Below are 19,163 nucleotides of genomic sequence, written 5' to 3'. Positions count from 1 at the left end.
TCTTACGGAAACAAGACTCATGTTTTATTTCCACAGAGAAACTCTAAAGTAGGACGCGCCTCCTGAATTTCTGTCACGGTGACTTCAGGTCACAAAATGGAGCAGGTGAAGCAATGGCTGGTGTACCCACTGAGGCTGATGGTCAAGGAGACACCACAGTGGGTGGCAGAAAACAAAGGACAGACAGACAGGTCCCCAACCTAGAAAAAGCAGGTGTTAGCACCCAGACCAAGAGCTGGGGGAGGGGCACAGTCAGGTCCCTTGATGACTGATGGTTTGCAGGGCTTCCGTCGCGGTCGGAAGTGATTTTCTAGAAGACAAGAAAAGAGAAAATGGTAGAACACGGCCACTCCTAGAGCTGCTGAAACCAGGCATCCTCTCACCCAGCTTCTGCGCCCACAGTTCCCTCGTGTCCTGCCTATGTCACCTGCGGTCCCCTCACTTTCACTCCTCCCTAAAACGAATATTATCTCTTCCCCACCGGCAGCTCACGTCTTCCTGCCTCTGAACCTTTAAACCTTTAAACCCGAAAGGGTGCACTATAGTGCACCCCCGCCCCCCGGCCCGCGTACAATGCCTATCCTGTTCCCGCTCCTTAACCTAGCCTGCCTTGCTGTTCTCTGGCCCTGCCTGGCCCTGCCTCTGTCAGGCCACCACCCAGCACTCAGAGGGTGTTCCGAGTGTTCGAGGTTATTTTCTCATGAGTCTTTCTCCACACCCCACACTGGGGTCTCCTCCTCCTTAATACCTTTAGTGTGTCCACCCAGAGCAAAGGGAGTGCCAAGGCCCCAGCCCTGCACCCCCCGCGGCCGTGCCTCAGCTCCTGGCTGCAGCCTTGCACTGCTCACTCTAACACTCACCTACCAAAACTTCACCCACTGCAGCAGGTCAGGTCGCGCCCGGGAAGCCTGCAGGACGAGGAGAATGTCTGAGTGGACAGAGCACCGTCCCCGGCACACCCTCTGGCCTCAGACCCCTTCTCTCGCCAGCCGGACTTTCTCTGCCCCAGTACTTACCGAGGAAGAAATCGTGACTCCCTCCTGTAAAGAGAAGATCAGAGGAGGTGAGGCGAGGACCTCAGTGTCCTCTCTGTACTCGACCATGTCCTTAGGGCTCAGGAAGGGCCCATGGCGGGGACAGGCTCAGACCAGGATCGCCCCAAAGGTCCTTTGGTCTGATTGGGGCCCTTCAGCCACAGCAGATTTCTCACCCTGAGTGCATTTTACCCAAGATGATATTGAATATGGTCCCTGAGCACACACTGACCAAGGGGGTGAAAGGAGGAAAGGTAGGTCTCCCTCTGCCTGCTGGGGGATAGACATTGGCGACGAGAGGGGCAGAGGTGGATACCCACAGGTAGTGTTAACTACATCTTCACCTCCTTTCAGCCAGCAGCTAGTTTCTGACCTCTCAGTGGAAGTCCTCTCCCCAAGGGCAGGGGCTTTATTACTCTGAGAGATGGAGGGAAATACTGCCTGTTTGTTTGTTTGTTTTTAACCAGCCTAATTAGTATGTAGCACATTCATTTACTGAATTTATCCGATTGTTTTCTTTGCACCCGAATAAAACAAAATCCTCAAATTGTTTTTCCTGTTATCTCCTTTGTGAAAGGAAGCATTTATTTTCCCAGCAACCAAGAGTTTCTGGGCTGGCCTCCTCTCCCCAAGAAAGGTCAGCAGTTAAAGAGGTGGAGAGCAGACAAAGGAAAGCTGTCTGTCTGTTTTGCAGTGTATCATGTGATTTTTTTTTTTTTTTTTGGAGCCTTATATTCCTCATTGAGAGGATCTTGGGTCCCAGTTTTCTCCGTGGCAGGTGGCAACCCACGGCTCCCCTAGAAGCTTTTCTGAGTGAGTGGGTGTGAACCTTCTACCCTTCTCTTCCAAACTGCTCTCAGGGAGCTGGAGTCCCCCTGCACAGGGGTGAGGAGACATGACTATCAAAGTGAACAGGATTCGGCCTCAGCTAGCCTACCCAGAGGACCTTGGCAGTGAAAGCCTCCCCGCCTCGCCCCCAGGCAGACCCGATGCAGTGGGAGTCAGGAAGGTTGCAAGCCTTACCTTAGTGGGGATCTTGGCTGAGTGCTGCCCCCCAGTGGCAGTAGGGTGTGTCTGCTGGTTATAATCGTAGTTCTGCGGAAGGAAGCAGGGGGCGGGAGAGAAGGGATGAAGGCATTTTGCTCCCACATCCCGGCCCTGGCTGGACCTTTCTCAAAGCCCCTGCCTCCTCCCCTCCTTGTGTCATGTGTTTTCTTCTACAGAATCTCCTTCAGCCAGAGCCCACGCCCTCACCTTGCTTTATAGACAGTGTCTGGCTTCACGATCTTGTGCCTGTGGAGGCCCTAAACCTCGACATCGGCCTTGATCCCAGGGAGGACCTCCCACCCTGTTCCTTTCTTCAGTGACTCACAGCTTCCCTCTCCCACCCCACCTCCACTCGTGAGGGGTTGCACAGAGGGAGGAAAGTGGGAAGGGAGGGAGGCACCCCCCCTCAGCAGGGATGGGGAGGAACCGGAACAGCATCTGCAAGCCACTGCCCAGGGCCCAGAACCCCGTGTCCTCAGAGCTGAGCTTCCCGACCCTGAAATGAGGGGTTCCACTGCCCTTACCTTAAAAATTGCTTTCCAGTTCAAGAAAGGAATGTTTTGTTTGAAGTTCTGGAGGGAGAAGGAGAGATGAGCGGGCCACGAGGAAAGAGAATTCCAAGGGTGGAGGGGGGCAGGGAAAGTTTCAAGATCATGTTCAAGAACAGGCTTTGGTGGCTGGGTGTAGTTTGGGGTTAGATAAAGATAAGCCTACAGGAGACTGAGGGTGTTAGCATTTCTGATGGCATTGGTGATAACACTTGGGTGAGATTACCTATCTCAAAAGTGAGAAGAGGGGGAATTTTGTGACAGGTAGGCTGGAGGGAGGGGTAGCTCCCTTGAGGGAGGGAGGGGAAAGGGACAGGATGACCAGGATCCTCAGTTCTTCAAACAGGGAGAATTCTCCTACCTCCCAGAGTTGACGGAAGCAGAGGAGGGTGCTGGGGTTTGGGACTCGGCCCTGTGGATAAGTGTGGGGAACAGGTGAGCAGGGCATCTGACCCCTGCTCACCTAAGCCCCTGCTCCTGCGACCACCATTCCTCAGCCTACAGGATTCACTGTGACTAAGGACCAGGGGGAGCTGGGTGTCTTTAGGGACACCAGAAAACTGCTTCTGGAAACAAGGAGAGAGAAGCTAGGTCTCTGGAGCCACTAACCACCCCTCCGTCACATACACAGCACACGACACCATTCTTCTCTAGCCCCGTTTCCCCCCAGCCTCAGGCAGAACACAGCTGTAGCAAAACCTCAGGACCAGAACCTGCCCTTGACATTCCCACCTTTTCACCTGCCACGCCACCTCTAGCCCATCTCCCAAACCTGTAGGGCTGAAGTCTCCCCTTCCTAACCCCTCCTGGAACAACAGTGGAGATGTAAGAAAGGATCAGAGACCAGGAATGTGGGACAGCTAATATTTATTTCAAGGACAAGGGTTGAGATTAGTGGGGAGATAGTGGTGTTTTAAGAATGGGGGGTGGGCTTCCCTGGTGGCGCAGTGGTTAAGAATCCGCCTGCCAATGCAGGGGACACGGGTTCGAGCCCTGGTCCGGGAAGATCCTACATGCCACGGAGCAACTAAGCCCGTGCACCACAACTACTGAGCCTGTGCTCTAGAGCCCACGAGCCACAACAACTGAGCCCGCGTGCCACAACTACTGAAGCCCGCACACCTAAAGCCTGTGCTCTGCAACAAGAGAAGCTACCGCAATGAGAAGCCTGTGTACCGCAACGAAGAGTAGCCCTTGCTCTCTGCAACTAGAGAAAGCCTGCGTGCAGCAACGAAGACTCAACGCGGCCAAAAATAAAAATAAGAAGTAAATAAAAATTTTTAAAAAGAGAGGATGGGTGGGGGCCCCCATCCATCTGGAGGTCACGGGGTGTGAAAACTCTTCTGGTCCTGGGCAAAGAAATAAGTTCTAAGGGGGAGCTCAGGGACTAGGAATTCAGGGACTAGTGGACCAAGGCAAGGGTGGATCGGACCCCTGCTCCGGAAATCTGCAGGGACCTCTTGGCCCACGGCTGTCATCGGGGCAAATCCAGAGAGTCCAGCTTGGGCTTGAAACCCACCCCACCCCCATAGTTTCCAGGAACGTTTGGTCCCCCGCCCTTACTCCTCACCCTGGCTGAAGTCCTCGGCTGCCTCGTCGCCCCTCCCTCCGCCATGAAGGAGCTGGGGACTCTCCATCCTCTTCTCTGCCCACCTCTGTCCTGCCCCTTTCCTAGGAGATCCGATCCTCGGGGGAGCCACCCCAAATGAATGCTGCCTGACTGCAAGCACTCCCCTTACTGCCCCCCCCGGATGTGCAAAAACGTTTGGCTGTCAGTCCTCTGGCCCTCTGGGAAGTATCTGTGTGTGCCCTGGTTCTCCCATCAGACCCTAAGTGCCCCATGCTCAGGGGCCTGGTCTCCCCGTGGTCCATGGTAGGGAGTCTCACCCCTACCAGAGACAGCTCTCTACGAAACAGTCTGTTTTGTTCATTTTGTTCAAACAGGACTCCGCTGTAGCTGGGAGCTTCTGCATCTCCTGTCTTTCATTCCCCACCTTGTTGCCAGAAAGTGACGTTCCTGAGAGCTGTCCCTTTGCCTCCCCACCTGCCACCAACCCTCTCCCTCACAAGTTCTGGAGGGCAGGGGTCCTAGTCTGCCTTCTTTTACGTGAAGGGTCAGAAACTACACTGCTCACAGGAGCCAGGCGGGTGGCTAGAAGAACTGTGAACGCGCAGGAGGAGTGTGGCCACGGGAGAGCAAGTCCCCACGGCAAGGAGCAGCGGCCTCTCGGCTGGCTCGAGGCTCTCGCAGGCCGTAGAAAGAGGGGCCCAGTGTTGCCACACCGCTTTTGTTTTTGTTTTCTGTACACGGGCCTCTCACTGCCGTGGCCTCTCCCGCTGCGGAGCACAGGCTCCGGACGCGCAGGCTCAGCGGCCATGGCTCACGGGCCCAGCCGCTCCGCGGCACGTGGGATCCTCCCGGACCGGGGCACGGACCCGCGTCCCCCGCATCGGCAGGCGGACTCTCAACCACTGCGCCACCAGGGAAGCCCTGCCATACTGTTTTTTAAAAGTGAGTCAAACAATCAGTGGACCGCAGATTGCAGCTTCTGCCTTTGGTATTTGGATTGTTTGTTTGTCCTTCACCTCTCCTCCCGGTCCACACCCTCTGCTCTGGAGGTACACCTGCTATTCTGGTGTCAAATCAGCCTGGCCAGGGCTTCTTCCCCTGCAAGAGGAAGGGGTGGGCGGGGAGGAAGGAGGAGCAGGTTCTGGGCCCCAAGCGTCTCCTAAGATTACATATGTGCAGGGCCCAGACTGATGGCACCATCATGCTCTCGGCGTGTTCGCTTCCTTTTCCCAACTCTCTTGGCATCAGTCCTCAGGTGGTCTTTTAGCTTCGCCTGATGATTTGGTCCATCCCCTACCTCTGCCTCTGCTTCCTCTCTGGTTCCTGAGGATTAGGCCTACTGACTCTCCCCTTAACCTTCTGGCGTCAAAGGGGAAACTGAGGTTCAGACCAGTTCAGGTCTGCACGTTGAGACATGAGAGAGGCCCATTCCCTCCTCATCCCCCACTCCCAGCTGCTTCCAAATTCTCCCTCTCTTTTCAGATCTCTGCTGTCCTTCCTCCTTGTTTTCATCTCTTCCTTTTTTTTTTTTTTTTTTTTTTTCTGGTACGGGGGCCTCTCACTGCCGTGGCCTCTCCCGTTGCGGACCGCAGGCGCTCCGGACGCGCAGGCCCAGCGGCCATGGCTCGCGGGCCCAGCCTTTCCGCGGCATGTGGGATCTTCCCGGACCGGGGCACGAACCCGCGTCCCCTGCATCGGCAGGCGGACTCCCAATCACTGCGCCACCAGGGAAGCCCTTCATCTCTTCTTTTTAAAGCACTGGCTGGAATGCTCTCTTCGTGACCATCATCATTGCTCCCTGGCTCACCAAGCAAGAGTTTCGCTTTCTTCTCTATATCCTTCTCCCACAAAGATCACAATGAACGGCCTTCCAGCCCTTACCTTGTTGATGGCGTCCCAGTTACTGAAACCCAGCATGGATTTTAAATTCTGCAGAGAAAAAAAAGGAGAATGACCAAATTGGGTCATAATGTAATGGGCTCGGGGCCCCAGGACGAGAGAGGTCAAGGGCCACTGCTGACAGTCATTATAGAAAGAAGACTTCAGCCTGTGGGACCAAGGGACAAAGGTTTGATTTTCCAAAGGAGAGAGAGCAGAGCACTCTTGTCGAACTCACCTTCCAGAAGGTGTCCAAGTTGAAGAACCCAGGAGACCTCTGAGAGTTCTAAGGGACCAATGAGGGATGGGATGAGAGTAAGAACCCACGCTGTGAGCACGAGGCAGGGCCTGGAGACATGGGTGTCGGGGGGGAGGCGGGGGCTGCTTGACACCATGGCCCCGGCCCAAGGAGGAGTGATGTCCTCGCTCACCAAGGTGTTGGTTCCATTGACAGCTTCCCCTCCCCCACTAGACCCTTGCCCCTGGGTGGGGAAAAGGGAACTGATGGTCAAGGCTTTACATCCTGTGGCGCATGCCACCTATCATCCCGCTCCTGGCCCACTCTTCTCCGCCTCTGGTCAAGCCACCTTCTCCTCTTCTCGACACAGTACCTAAGAGCCCCACCTCCAGAAAGCCTTCCTGGACTGACTCGCTACTTGCTCAGCAGAATAACCCCACCCAGTCCCTTGAATCATATCCAGATTCTTGCTCCCCCCCATGCCCTGCCCCCCCGCCAAAGACTGCTAGTAGCCAATATGTAGTCCCACTGTGCGCGGGGCACTGCGCCTCCACCCGCCACTTTCCCACGTGGAGATGCCTCCACTTTACAGATGGAGAAACTGAAACGTAGAGCTGTCCAACAGCTTTTCGCAGCATCTGTCTCCGTGTCAGACTCCAGTGTTGGGACTCGGAACCACCTTGATGTGATGCAGAAAGCTCTGCAGTAACTCAGGGGGGTGAACAAGTTAGGCTTTGCTGTCCCCATTTTACCCAAGAGGGAGCCTGGGCTCAGAGAGGTCAATCGACTTGCCTGGTGACACGCAGATGACAGGTAACACAGCTGGCGTTTGAACCCCCATCTTCTGAATCAAAGTTCACTGCCTTTCCGCTTGTCAACCCTGCCTTCTTAAACATGGTTTAAAAAAATATCCCCTTGACTATTCTGTCATTTTTGTCTGTTTTTCCACCTCACTCTATATTGAAGACTTTGGTATGTATAAAACTAGAAATAGAATTACAAACTGGGAGAGGGTTTCTTAAAACCTGTCTACCCATGAAAGGTTAGTATCCCTGATATGCAAGGAGCTCTCCCGAGAGCCTTCCAGGGTAGCACCACCACCCCACGCCTCCTCCTCCCCGTTGGGTGTGTTCCTCGCCCTGTGGGCCCCACTCACCCCCGGGCACGGGCTGGCAGCCTCGCCAGGGTGCCTGTTAGAAACCAGAATCTCAGCCCCACCCCAGCCCTGCTGAATCAGAACGTGCATTTTCACAAGACCTCTAGGTGATTCCTGTGAGCCTTAGCCAACGCTTCCTCCGTCAGCACAGCGGTTGCTGACCGAGAGGCAGATTTCCAGAATAACTAGGAGGGAAATGTACGCTCTCAAAACACTGTTTCCAAACTCCTTCAAAGAAGTCACCCAACACTGTTTACCGGCGGGAACAGGACATTTGAAATAATCATGTTTCTAAAAGGATTGGTTTCCATACGATTTTTCACAGCCCCATCTGTGGTATAAAGTGAGGTATAGCATGTTAGGATCTGCAATTAATTATTACTTCGGAGCTGGTTAGTGTTTTTAGGAGCGTGTGTTTGGTTTCTTCCCTCTAGATTGTAAATTCCCCAGAGAGGGCGTTGGGACCAGAGCTGGCGTTAGGAGGGGGGCCGGAGCGGAGTTGCATTGAGGAGGGCGCACAGATGCCCTGATGAACTGCAGTCACCGCAAGGTCGGCTCTCACCTGACCCCCACATTCCCCGGACACGCGGACTTCACTGCGTGGATTGTCGCGCGGTGGGAGACAGAAAGAGAAACTCTCAGTTCCCACGAAGACACCTAGTCCAGCCCCCAGACTGCAGCATTTTAACCCCGTGGCTGGCCCCGGTCCACCGACCCTGCCCATCCCTCAACGCCTCTTCTTTTCCTTCCCACGGTTCGGGGCAGATCTGCACAGGCACGCGCTCGCCAGACGCTCACCTCGGGTTTGTTCCCACCACTTCCACCCCTGCTACCCGAGGAGGAGCTGGTATTGTATCCCAGCAAGGGAAAGCGAGAGAGTCCACGTGGGGTCTCCAAAGGGCTCGGAAGGGCCCAAATCGTTCCCAAAATGGGAAGTCATCCCATAATAGGCATTATGATATTTTAACGCCCTCCCCAAGCTCCACACTGTCCCATCTTCAGCCGGTCAGTCACCGAAGGGAAGTTATTCGGGGCACGGAGAAGGGTAGGTGTGGCCACGTGTATTTGGAAATGTGGGGTAATTGGGGGATTCTGAGCTGTTGTCGTCCATCCTCCACTTCACGCCAGGGGTGGAAAAGCCACTGGAGACCAACTTCATAAGAGCCATAAGAGCCGTGACCCTGGCACCCTGGGGCTCCTTCGGCCCTCCTCCTGCCTCTCCTCACCCCTCACCCTCTCCTGGAACCTAGAAAGGGGAAGGGACCCCTAGAATCCTTACCTGGGAGTAGCCGCCTTGATCAAAATTTCTAGAGTTTTCTAAGGGTCAGTTGTAGGTGCGGTGGGGCGGGGGGGAAGAAGGTAGTACAAGGAGCAGTAAATTAACACTTGGCTTGTTCTTGCCTGAGACCCTCCTCTTGCCTGAGACCTCTCCCAGAACCCCAAGGAAGCCAGCTGTGCCCCCTCTCTGCAGGACCCCTGATGGGAGTTCCACCCCAATCCGGCTGCCAGGTAGTGGTCCCCTCCTGGCCCTCTCACCCCTCACGTAGGGACACTGTATTTGTTAGCGTCTACACCTCAGCTCTGTAAATGTCCTTAAGTTTCCACGTGCGGTCCTGCCCGCATCCTCCTGGGAGCTTTCCAAGCAAGCGTCATGTTCCTGTGCCCACCTCTCTTGCTGCATCCACTACCCCAGCTCTAGTCCGATTCGCCAAGTGGACATGCCTGCAGAACTAGAGGTTAGACAGGAGACAGAGCATCCCCGGCATCACGGAGTGGATGACGAGGGGCTAGAGTGAGCGCAGTAGGCAGGGCACCCCTTCTGGAAATTAGAGGGCACACGTAAGCAGCACTTCCTGGTGAGGCTGGGAAGGTGGCGAACAGAAACTGAGGGAGCCCAGGACGACAGCTCCAGTGACGCCACCTACCCTGGGGCTGGCAGCTTTCAGGAAGACCTCGGAGTGGGTTTCCTCAGCAGGGACCACCAGGGGCCCCACCCCTGCCTTCAACAAAGGAGAACTTACCCAGTGGGGCCCAGAACTGTCACCGCTGCTGCCACCACTGATGCTGCCGTTACTGCTGCTTCCCTGAGGGTCAGGAAGAGACCCGAGTGAGCTCTAAAGATGAGGACACCAAGATTGCTTTCCTCCCTCCCCGGCCTCCCCTGCTCAGGAATATTTCCCGCCCAGTCTGAGGGGAGCAGAATTTCTGCAGAATGCCTCAGGTTGTCCTGTCCTCTTACCCCAGAGTTGCTAGAGCTTCCACCTGAGCCAGATGGCGGGCGGTTGGTGCATTGCAGAGGGAAGGGGACGGGTGAGGTTTGAGACTTCAGTCAAAGCCATGCCCACAGGCCAGGCTCTCCCGCTTCCTGGCTTGGCTCTCTTTCCCGTCGCGTCTCTCCTCCATGCTCATGTCACTCTTGCAAGCCTCCTCCCCCAACCCATCTCTCCCCTGTCCGATCTGCCTCTTCCCCCAACCCCTCCCCTGCCCACCTTTCTTTCCCCTTCGCCTCTCCCACTTTCTATCGCACGCATCCAGACACCTCTTCTTCTCCAGACTCTTCCTCTTACCTCTGCATCTGGGTTGGCGCTGCCTCTCGCTGAGCCATAAGGAGGTTGGGCCACAGCTGCCCGCAGGGGTGGTGAGACTGAGTATGGGATGGGGAAGGCCACGGGGCGGGGGAAGCGCCAGAAGTGTGGGCTTGGGGGGAGGGAGGTGGCAGGCATCAGGGCCAGGGTGATTCCTTTACCTGAGTGTTGGTCCCTAGGTTGAATGGCCCTCCATGGCCTCCGTGGCCCCAGGAGCCTCCCTGAGAGTTGGTCCCAAAGCTGCCATCTGAGCCTTCAGAATACACATGGTCCCAGGGAATCCCTGGACCTCCAGGATTGCCTGGAGAGCCAGAGGTGCCATGGCCTCCAGATGGAGGCTGGCCATTGGTTCCCTGCAAGAACAACATGGCTGCACTGAGCGTGTGTGGCCACCTCACTCTGGGATGGGGTAGGACAGGCAGGGCAACTCAGACAGAGGAGCCACAGGGGGAAGCAGGTGGAGAGAGACCTCAGGGTGGTGGGGGAGGGATGCCTAACATGGAAGGAAACTGGCCCAGACAGCCACCAATAAGGGAGCCATTCCTGCTATTAACTGCTTCCCAGGACTCTCAACCCAGCTGCCCACAGCCACCCATTTCCACACCCGGCTTCCAGCCACTCACCAAAGCACCGCTGCCGCCAGGCATCTCCTGCCAGGAGCTGTGCGCAGCATCCACTCCAGGCTGAATGACATTCTCAGCCTGTCTGCCAGCCTCACTCCCAGTGTTTCCAAGAGCATGGGCCGCTTCCTCAACCCCACGGGCGAGAGCGTCCCGCACCCCGGGGCCCATGGCCTCCTTGACTCCAGAACCCGCTGCCTCTCCATCCCCTCCGCCAGTGGCCTCCCCGACTCCGTGCTTGACGGCCTCTCCCACCCTGTGTCCAGTGGCCTCCATGGCCCCTGCTCCAGCGCTCTCCCCTCCACCCAGCAGTGGGCCAGCCTCCCCACTGCCCAGGCACAGGACCAGCAGGAGGCAGGCCAGAGACCCCTGGAGCTTCATCTCTGCCTCCTTCCTTCTCTCCTGTCTTCTTCCCACCCAAGTTTACTCGCCTGCCCTTTCTCTTTCCCTGCGTCTGCGTGCCCTCCTCCCTTCTCTCCTTCCTTCTGATTTCTCCTTCTCCCTTCCTCTAGGTCTGCAGCCTTCTCTCTCCTTTCTCAGATGTCCCTGTCTTCCCAGGGCCCTCCTCCCCGCCGCTACTCCTTATACTGTAGCTTGGAAGAAGGTGGCAGGGCTGGCCGGCCCAGAGTCCCTCCCCGCAGTGACTCAGGCCCAGCCACCCGTAGGTGAGTTGTGAGCCTGAGAGCCTGTGTCGAAACAGAGAGGAGCCCGTGCATCAGGGAGGGAGGGGGGAAATGGGATGAGACCGGTGCCTGAGTGTGCCCGTTTCCCAGCCTCAGGAGTTTGGGGCGCAGGGTAGGGGGTGGGGGGCATCTGAGGAGATAGGCTGGTAGTGTCTCCTAGAGGTGGCGGGGTGGAGGGGACTTAGGAGAGAGGAATCAGGCAGGACCTCATCAGGGGGGCGAGGGCAGGGAACCCAGCGGGATAGGACCCACCCTAGGTGTAAGCCAGCCTGGGCTGGGGACGCCAGAATGAGCGGCAGGTGCCCTCCCTCAGCCTTCCTCTCCGTTTCCATCGGCCTTTGTCTCTCCCGTCTCTCTCCCCTCCCATACTGCCACCTAAAGGTGACTGCCTCACACTTCCACACCTTCCAGCCCCAGAGAGCCTGGGGCCCGGGAGACCGCCCTCAGTGGGGACGCCAGGCGTCTGTCGGGGAAGGAAGTGGCCGCGACCCTGAGAGGGGTCATCGGGGCGTCTCAGTTAGCATCCCGGCTGCTCTGGGCTGAGAAAGCTGGGTGTGGAGCAGGGGAGCTGGGCAGGCGGGCCACCCCCAGGGAATGAGGGGGCGGGGGAAGACCTAGGGAGGGAGCTGCTGACCCAGGCACCCACCCTGTTTACCAGGCCTGGTGGGGGCACCTGTGCGAGCTCACGGCCTGCCGTGAGGGCTGGGACTACACCAGCGCACCCCACTGCTGCCCCCAGCCCCTCCCACAGGGGCCGGAGTGGCACTGGCAAGGGAGGAGGGGTCAGCACAGGGACAGGAGCCCCAGGTCAGCCAGTGGCCCTCTCCCCTGGGCCCAGCTCAGGATGCAGAACTCGGGCAGCCTCCCGAGGTCTCATCGCTGCTCAGCGAGCGAGGCTGCTTCTCCACTCCCAGGAACCCCAGGTCCTCCCACTTGGCACTGCCTTGTATCGCTAGGGCTCATTGCCGAGTTAGGAGGGGCCGGTTTCTATCTGCCTTTCTCAGCGTCTCTCCGTCAGTCTCTCTCTCCACCCCAACACCTTCACCCCAATTTGTTAATCCGTCACCTCTCACGATGTAAACACAATCCCTGTCTGTCCTCCGCTGCTCCTTCCTAGCTCCTTGTTATTCCGTCGCTGACTCTTTAATGATGGTAATAGTGGTGGGGGTAATAACAATAAAAGTCATCATCATCGTTGTAGCTGCAGTTTATCCAGGGCTTTCTGTGTGCCCAGCACTGGACTAAGCGCTTTAAGGCTCAGACAGCCCTGGGAGAATCAGTCTTATTCTCAGCCTGTCTGCCAGCCTCACTCCCAGTGTTTCCAAGAGCATGGGCCGCTTCCTCAACCCCACGGGCGAGAGCGTCCCCCAGCCCGGGGCCCATGGCCTCCCTGACTCCAGAGACTGTTGCCTCTCCATGGGATGACTCGGCGATGAGTCCCAGTGACCCAAGGCAGTGCCAAGTGGGAGGACCTGGGGGTCCTGGGAGTGGAGAAGCAGGCACCACATTTAGGGACAGAGAACTTGGGGCTCCGAGAGGACATGGTGAGTATGCGGTAGAGGCAAAGCTAAGCCCAGCCTGTCTCATTCCTGAGCCTGGCTTCCAGCATATTCTGTCATCTCCGTGTCTCGGACCTTCCCCTGCTTTTCGAAGCCCTCATTCTTCTCCGGATAGAATTAGTTTGGATTTTGCTCTGGGGCCATGTAAGGGGCAGAGAGCAGGAGGAAATCTGAGGCCTCCGGGGTTTGTGATGGACACCCCAGCCCCCTGAGCCTGCTACTTCCCATTCCAATGGGGCAGGACCCCACAGGGCAGGAGGTGGTGACTCCAAGACTCCTTCCCACACTTCCTTCGTGGGACACCCTTACCATGGTGTAGAGCTGCCCTCTCCCTTCTCTGTTGCCAATATTTTTCTTTAAGCCAGCTTACTTTCTTAAGTATATTTTAAGAGAATACTTTATATCACCACTCTTAAGTGGAAAGCCAGGCTCACTGGCCCATAAATAGAAAGAACCAGAAAAACAAAGTGAGAAGCAAACAATCATATTACATTATAGCTGGCGGCAGCTCCTGTACCCTCTTTGTTAAAAAGGGAGATTAGCAAGTATGAGAGAGGTGTTCCAGGCACACCAGCACAGAAATGGAGTCTTCCTCTTTACCTAATCAGAAAGCTTCAAAGAGAATTAAGAAAAGAGTAAATTTCTCACTGTGTGATTCAGACTTATTCAAAGCCATGTTCACGAACCACCTAAATTCTCCCATGCCACCAGCAGTCCCATGTTCTACCTTCTGGGAAAAACTACCCTCAGACATCCCTGGACCTGAGGGGTCACCTCAAATCAGTCTTAAGGCATATTCATTAATTATCTGTTGTGAACCAAACAGAAGACTAGGTGCTTTCACATGCATGATCTCATGTAGTCCTCACTATAACCTCGAGAGATAAATATTATTCCCATGTTACAGATAAGGTAACTGAGGCCTAGAGCTGTTAAACAAACATATAAAATCATATACAAGATCATGGTAAAATGGAGCTGTCAGGGCTTCCCTGGTGGCGCAGTGGTCAAGAATCCGCCTGCCATTGCAGGGCACGTGGGTTTGAGCCCTGGTCCAGGAAGATCCCACATGCTGCGGAGCAACTAAGCCCGTGCGCCACAACTACTGAGCCTGCGCTCTAGAGCCTGCGAGCCACCACTACTGAGCCCACATGCCACAACTACTGAAGCCCACGTGCCTGGAGCCCGTGCTCCGCAACAAGAGAAGCCACCGCAATGAGAAGCCCGCGCACAGCAGCGAAGACCCAACGCAGCCAAAAGTAAATAAATAAATAAATAAAAATGGGGAAAAAAAAAATGGAGCTGTCAGAATCTGACCCAGGTAAAGGGGTCAGATTGAACTTGGTAAAGGGGACTTATTTTGAAGTAGCCCCTCCCCCACCCCAGGGTCACGGGGAAGCCTGCAGCCCCTTCAGCAGAGGTCCCCAGCAGGGAGGTGCTCTGGACAAGGAGCTGGCCATCACTGCTTACTAGCTGGGTGGCCTCCCTCAACTCTCTCCCTTCTCTGAGCCTCAGCTTCATCATGTCTAAGGGGGTAATCGTGGGACCTACCTCGGGGGAGGTTGTGAGGGTGAATGAATCACCTCTGTAAGTGCTTAGCCCAGAGTGAACACCCAATAAAAGATGGCTGTGAGGGTCCCGCCCAGACTCCTCTCCCTGTTCTTGCACAACTGCAGAAACTGCCCTCCTCTCTCTCTCACTCCCTCGCCTGGCTCCCCCTGTCTGGCCCAGGTGCCAGGTTCTTGCTCACACTTATTCCAAGGCCTTTCCCAAGCCCGCTCAAGCCATTAGGCTCCCCTCTACTAGTCGCCAGACATTTGTACCCGGCCTCGACCCCTCCGCTGGAACCTATTAGTCTAGGGGGGAGAATGGAAATGAAACAGCTAAGTATATAATTACAGCTTGTCACAGCACTGTGAAGACCGGTATTAGCGTGCCATGAGAGAGTAACAGAGGCGTCCCTAGGTTCAGGTTGGGTGAGTTTCAGGGAGGTGGGGCACATAGAGGCATAGAGGCAGGGAGGACGCTCTTAGCAGAGGAAGCAGCCCACCAGGCCTCAAGGCAGGACTGAGCCGTGCCGCTTTCACCTTTAAGTTCTGGCTCAGCTCTTCTCTTCCAGAAGCCTCCCAGGATTGACCCCAGCACATACTGATTATCCTATATCTCTTTGGCACTTTCAGGACCCCTAACCAAGCAAGAAAATAGGCATACAAATAAAATCAATGAAAGCTTTTACTTTCTGAAAGAACAATTCCCTTCTCGGAAGGGACTCCTCCAGTCCAGGCGAAACGATGTCCAGCACAGAGTAGACCCTCAGGAAATGCGTGGTAGGAATGAACCCTTCTGTTTCTTGAAACGCATGAAACAAAGGTCTGCGATTTACTAGGAAACACATCAAAAATGTATCGGTACGTGGCTAGATGGCTAGGTGGGTGATGAGTGGAAGTGCGATAAAGCAAGCGTAGTCATGTGCTAGTGGTGGAATCTAAGTGGCGGATATGCAGGTATCCACTGTAAAATTCTTTCATCTTTGCAGTAAAATATTGCCAGGGGACAGAAGCAACATATGTGATTAAAACGGTGGTATTTTGGGGACTTCCCTGGCGGTCCAGGGGTTAGGACTCAGCGCTTCCACTGCAGGGGGCACGGGTTCAATCCCTGGTCAGGGAACTAAGACCCCGCAAGCCACACAGTGCAGCCAAAAAGGAAAAAAAAAAAAAAAAAAAAAGGGTAAAAAATAAATTAAAAAACAAAAATAAAACTTAAAAAAAAATGGTGGTATTCTACAGATAAGGAAAAACAAGGAGAACACAAAGTGCCAGAAGCATCACCTTTACTGTGCACATCAGGCCCCTCCCCTCCCTGGTGTGTCATTTAGTCCTTATTGATGCATCGCTTTGTATTTGTTTTCATGTTCTGTTAATATACCTCATCTCCCCACGAAGCCTGTAGATTCCCCAAAGGGCAAGAACACTGTCTCTTATTTCTGGTCCCACGGTTGATGGAATTTTGGAGCTGGAAGCCATGTTTGCAGTCCTCTCCTGCAGACACCCACACGCCTTTATATGGGAGGAAATGGTGGCCCCTGGAGGGGAAGGATGCAGCCTACAGGCGCACGGTTCTGACTGGAATGTAGGTCTCCCAGCACTCAGGCCCGTGCTTGGCGAGTGTTCTAAAGACGTGATAGGCAACTGTGCAAGGTCAGGTTCTGGCAATAGACAGGCCTGCTGCTTTCTCCTAAGTTGCCCCCAGCAAGTGCCCTGGCCCCTCTGAGCCTTAGTTTCCTCATCCATACAATGGGGATCATAAGGGAACTTCTGCCTTTGGGTTGTGGGAGGCTTAAATGGTTACAGAGTATGAACAGCCCTTCACACAGTACCTGGAAACTACGAAGTGCTCAGTATGTGGCAGTTGCTATCATTACTGGTCCGCGCTTTGAGCCGGGCCTTCTGTGTCACTGTTCCTGTCCTTGTAAAGAGGCCTCCTGTCATCAGAGTGGCTTCCCCCCTGAGCCTTTGGCCCTCGTCCCCATGACAGGATCTCCCACATGTACCTCTTTCCTCTCTCCTTTTCACTGAGTCTCCTCCTTACTGATTCTAAACAGGAGAGAGACCTCTTCGTTTTCAGAATATCCTTGGTAGCTCTTAGGCTGCTTCTCCCTCCACTTATTATGTGTTCTTAGCCATGTTTCTTAACTTGTGTGAGCCTCCATGTGATTTTCTATAACATGGGGCAACAGCAGTACCTCTTACCTAACTGGATGGTTGGGAGGATCCAGTGAGGTCATGCAGGTAAAGCGCAGGGAGCCTCGCATGCCTTGACTGTGCAATACACACAAGTTACTACTGATATTCCTTTGGTGCCACGCTCCTGAATGAGGATGCTACCCCCTTGGGCTTCACCAAGGTTCCTGCCACTTCTTCCCTGGTGCTTCTGCCCCCACTACTGGCCTGGAGGGGCTTTTTCCCTGCACGAATTTCCTCCCAGTGCTGAGCAGGAATTTTGCACTAGTGAAGCATGGCTTGTCCCTGTAATGGCCTCTTCCATCGGATCAGCCTGAAATCTCCAGCTCAACCCATCCCGTGCATCGGACCCCCCAGCTTCTCCGGTGAAGAAGCAAGAGGAGAAAAGACAAGCCTCCCCTCCACGGATCCCTCCTGAGGGAGCACAGTGGACCACGATGAGAGTACAGTGTGTTGTATTTATCCACAAATCTCAGTACAGCTCCCTTAAGGGACTCCAGAAACCTATCCTCCTACATCCCCCCCGGCTCCTTCAGGTCATTTCGGCTGATATGACAACAGGAATGTCAGTCTGTTCAACAAGGCCAGTTCATCAGTTTAGGGAATGATGTTGGTGATGCTCTGGAAGAGAGAAGGAGAGAGGGGGTGGATGCGGGGCACACAGTCGCAAGACCTCTACCCTCATGCACCCTACAGAGATGGGAGGGGGACTGAGCACTCCAGCTCCGGAATCGCTTACGTTCTGGCGAATAACGTAAGGAAGGCGGCACCTAGATTCAGGAAGAATAGGGAGGCAGTCCTCCCAGGCAGAGGTGCCGGGGGCCTCTGTAGGGACAGAGAAGCCTTGTGTGTTTCGCCTGAGAGGATCCCCTGCCACCTCCACAGCCCGGGAATAAACAAGGGTGTGCCTTTGGGTTCCTGGCACAGTCTTAGGGCTGTTACACACCCTCACCCTTTTGCCCCAGGCTCAGGCATCTGAATGTACTAAATGCAAAGAGAAGAGCTAGGACTTTCCTTTGTGCTCAGAGGGAGGACCAGCATCCCACAGGAACCTTTATCCTGGGCTGGCCGGGCAGGTAGGTTGCTGTCAACCAGGGAGAGGACGGAGCTACAGGTCCCCGCCAGCCAGCATGTTGCCACGAGGCAGCAGGGACAGGGCAGCGGAGGCATGCGCAGAATAGGGAGGGGGTCTGACGGGAGACGCCGAGGAGAGGGGACAGGCACGCGGAGGGGAGGGTTTCAGCAGCCCCTCCCTTCCTGGCTCCTAGATGTACACAGGCCCCTGGAGGACTTTTCTGCCTCAGTGGGAACAGAAAGCGCCCCAAACATGAAAGCAGGATGTGAAGGGCAAAGAGCAGTGAGGAAAGGAAAACCAGAGCTGGAAAATGGGTTGGATGGTGTCTGCAGAGGCTGAGTGTCTGCCACAGTGCAGTTGTCAGTGAACAGGCAACGGGAAGAGGATGTAAGAGCATCTCCCAAGTAGGAAGTAGAAACCACGTGGGCACTCACCTTCCACAGAACTGAAAGGTCAATGAAGGGCTTGTTGACCAAAGCCTGAAATTCAAGGACAAGAGGGTTAGTCCCCAGCATCTGTCCCACCAAGCCTAGGAGAGCCTCCACGCCACCGCCCCCCACCCACCCTGTGCTCGCGAGACTTACTCCAGATGTTAAGGTTGTGGTTGCAGCCCCTCCTTGCTGGTCAGTGAATCTGCCTTGATGACTGCCCTGTGGATGAAGCCCAGGCTGTCATTACAACCCCCCAGACCCTAAGGGTCTCCCAAGTTCCTTTTCCCCAGTGGCCAGCTTCCCCTAGGGTGACCGGGGCTGGGGCAGAAGGGCATAGGCTAACCCCCCGCCCCTCACTATCCAGAAAGGAAACCCATGTTGCTGTGGGAATTCTGTGAGAGATGGGAGGAGAAGCCAGGAAGAATGTCTGCCCCTACTGGTTAGTCTTTCCTCAATTCCCTTTTCTTTAATGAGATGTTCCCAGTCACTGAGTAGGGGCCCGACTGGAAAGGGAGCCCAGAGAAGCCATGCAAATACCAGGACCATAGTTTAACCTCAGCCCTGACTTCAAAGTTACCCCTTCTACACACACGCTAACCTGATCCCTAACTCGGGTTGATCCCTGTCCTTAATCCTCTCCCCACTCAGCAGTGTCTCCCCTGCTGCACTGCTGCTGCCAGCCTCAAATCCCCAAACAAACAGCCCTCTCTTGGTCTCTATTTGGTGAATCCTGGCATCTGACTCAGAGCCCTCTCCTTTACCCTGTACACTTTCTGCATAGTTCCTCCCTCCCCACCCACGCATCTCTGGTTCCACGGCTGGTAGCCCATGTAGCTATGGGCTTTGAGGCCTGGGCCAGTCCTCAAGATGGTGTCCCAAGGAGTCCTCGTGGAGAGTGGGGAGTGGGGACCTGGGGCAGGCAGGAGTCAGCCTTCTCCTGTTCCTCCTTGGAGCCTGTTATGCTGTGCGGTGCTGCTTGCCTCTCCGGGGCTCCGG

At 55.3% G+C, this 19,163-nt stretch overlaps 1 protein-coding gene and 1 non-coding gene across 5 annotated transcripts; both read right to left on the bottom strand.

Moving 5' to 3' along the window:
- Window positions 1–11: 11 nt before the first annotated feature.
- Window positions 12–11,427, bottom strand: DMKN (dermokine). 3 transcript variants are annotated; one of them, XM_007106541.4, is made up of 11 exons: window positions 10,680–11,416; window positions 10,218–10,409; window positions 9,493–9,555; window positions 6,316–6,363; window positions 6,081–6,128; window positions 2,991–3,041; window positions 2,606–2,653; window positions 2,058–2,129; window positions 1,017–1,040; window positions 865–908; window positions 12–310 (listed from the first exon to the last, which is right to left on the bottom strand). In XM_007106541.4, coding segments are annotated over exons 1-11 (969 nt in total). In that variant the 5' UTR covers window positions 11,058–11,416; the 3' UTR covers window positions 12–309. The 3 variants fall into 3 exon arrangements, with proteins under 3 accessions (XP_007106603.2, XP_007106602.2, XP_054935090.1); XM_007106540.4 differs by having other exon boundaries at window positions 861–908; window positions 10,680–11,412; XM_055079115.1 differs by lacking the exon at window positions 2,991–3,041 and having other exon boundaries at window positions 861–908; window positions 10,680–11,427.
- A 3,715-nt stretch (window positions 11,428–15,142) lies between these two features.
- On the bottom strand, window positions 15,143–19,157 carry LOC102994034 (uncharacterized). 2 transcript variants are annotated; one of them, XR_008615551.1, is made up of 4 exons: window positions 18,321–19,157; window positions 18,171–18,215; window positions 15,847–17,282; window positions 15,154–15,300 (listed from the first exon to the last, which is right to left on the bottom strand). It is a non-coding gene; the product is annotated as an uncharacterized protein (transcript). The 2 variants fall into 2 exon arrangements; XR_003676609.2 differs by having other exon boundaries at window positions 15,143–17,282; window positions 18,321–19,154.
- Window positions 19,158–19,163: the final 6 nt, after the last annotated feature.

This window comes from Physeter macrocephalus, chromosome 17 (genome assembly GCF_002837175.3).
Source record: "Physeter macrocephalus isolate SW-GA chromosome 17, ASM283717v5, whole genome shotgun sequence".
Taxonomy (NCBI): Eukaryota; Metazoa; Chordata; class Mammalia; order Artiodactyla; family Physeteridae; genus Physeter; species Physeter macrocephalus.
Note: the sequence above shows the minus strand (reverse complement) of the source record. Positions and strands in the feature narration are given on the sequence as shown.